The sequence below is a fragment of the Seriola lalandi genome, unplaced genomic scaffold, assembly GCF_002814215.2.
Source record: "Seriola lalandi dorsalis isolate HSWRI2012SDOR001 ecotype SW California unplaced genomic scaffold, Sedor1 jcf7180001976131, whole genome shotgun sequence".
In the NCBI taxonomy this organism is placed as follows: domain Eukaryota; kingdom Metazoa; phylum Chordata; class Actinopteri; order Carangiformes; family Carangidae; genus Seriola; species Seriola lalandi.
In genome coordinates, this window is record NW_019446797.1 from 1 (window position 1) to 1231 (window position 1231).

The 1231-nt window shown below is 41.7% G+C and overlaps 1 protein-coding gene across 1 annotated transcript; it reads left to right on the plus strand.

The window, feature by feature from the left end:
* Nucleotides 1-222: 222 nt before the first annotated feature.
* LOC111656234 (dmX-like protein 1) lies at nucleotides 223-1220 on the plus strand (the record flags this gene model as incomplete). The annotated part of the gene is made up of 3 exons (XM_023407885.1): nucleotides 223-356; nucleotides 794-980; nucleotides 1110-1220. Coding segments are annotated over 3 exons (432 nt in total), but the record flags the coding sequence as incomplete, so codon positions are not given.
* Between the last annotated feature and the right edge of the window lie 11 nt (nucleotides 1221-1231).

Below are 1231 nucleotides of genomic sequence, written 5' to 3' on the forward strand. Positions count from 1 at the left end.
TTCTACTTTTTCCTTCCGAATTTTTTCCTCATTGTGTCTCTCGGGATACAACGTGAGAAGAATGAAAGCAGAAACATGTATACAGTAAAAGAAAGAAAAAGATCTTGCTCTTTGGTATTTTAATTTGATCTGCTGTCTGAACAGCAGGAGGGTATTTTTCCGCAGGTCTCTTCTGAATTACATGTCTTAAGTAATTTAGCTCTGCTTTATGCTTCCTTACAGATAAAGTGGGCAGTGTGAGCGGAGATAGTGGGCATGGTTCCAGTCACACAGATGCTTATGATGAGCTCTTTCATACACCAAGCATAGTGGACCTTGACCCTCTGGACAACGATCAGGAGCAAACAAGTAACAAGGTCAGTTTCTGTCGGCTTGTTTGGCTTGGTTAAAGACACTTTATAAAAATGAGAGTGGACAGCAACATTTTGGGCTCATGGTATTCCAGTGTGTGCCTTAGACATGCATCATGCATAATTGTGCATGTCAAGGTTCATTATATATATATCATTATACATATATATATAGGTGCCTTAAAAGATAGACCAGTATGTCCTTAGCTAATGCATCAAAGATCTAGCCTGGTGTTGGCTGAGTCTCCAGATATTGTCAAAAGGTTGAGGCATTAGGAAAAGTTTGCATATATAATTATTCTTGTGAATAGTTAATGTGCACAAAACAATATTACGGATGTTTAATTGAGAGTTTGAGTCCAGTCATGACCCACTATCTCTTCTAACATTATTTCCTGCCTCTCTCTTTTATGTGATGTCTTATAAATCCTCTGTCTCTGAAGGTTATTGACCTATCCCAGTACAGTCCTACGTACTTTGGTCCAGAACATGCCCAGGTCCTGTCCAGCCACCTCCTTCACTCCAGTTTGCCGGGATTAACTAGTATGGAACAGATGTCTCTCATGGCGTTGGCCGACACCATCGCTACCACAAGCACAGACCTGAAGGACAGTCAGGGGAAGAGCAAAGGTACAAAGGAAATAAAATGAGGGCCCTTCAGATGGATAGAAACGCAGTAGATATGTTCTCCATCCTGCAACATAATGTAATAAAAATTTTTAAACAGCATCAGTAAGCTGTCTGTCGTTTATTTACCAGGTGGAGAGACACTGGATGAGTGTGGTCTGAAGTTCTTGCTGGCTGTCAGACTGCATACCTTCCTCTCTACCTCCCTGCCTCCAGCACACAGAGCACAGCTGCTACGACAAGGTACAGTGAGA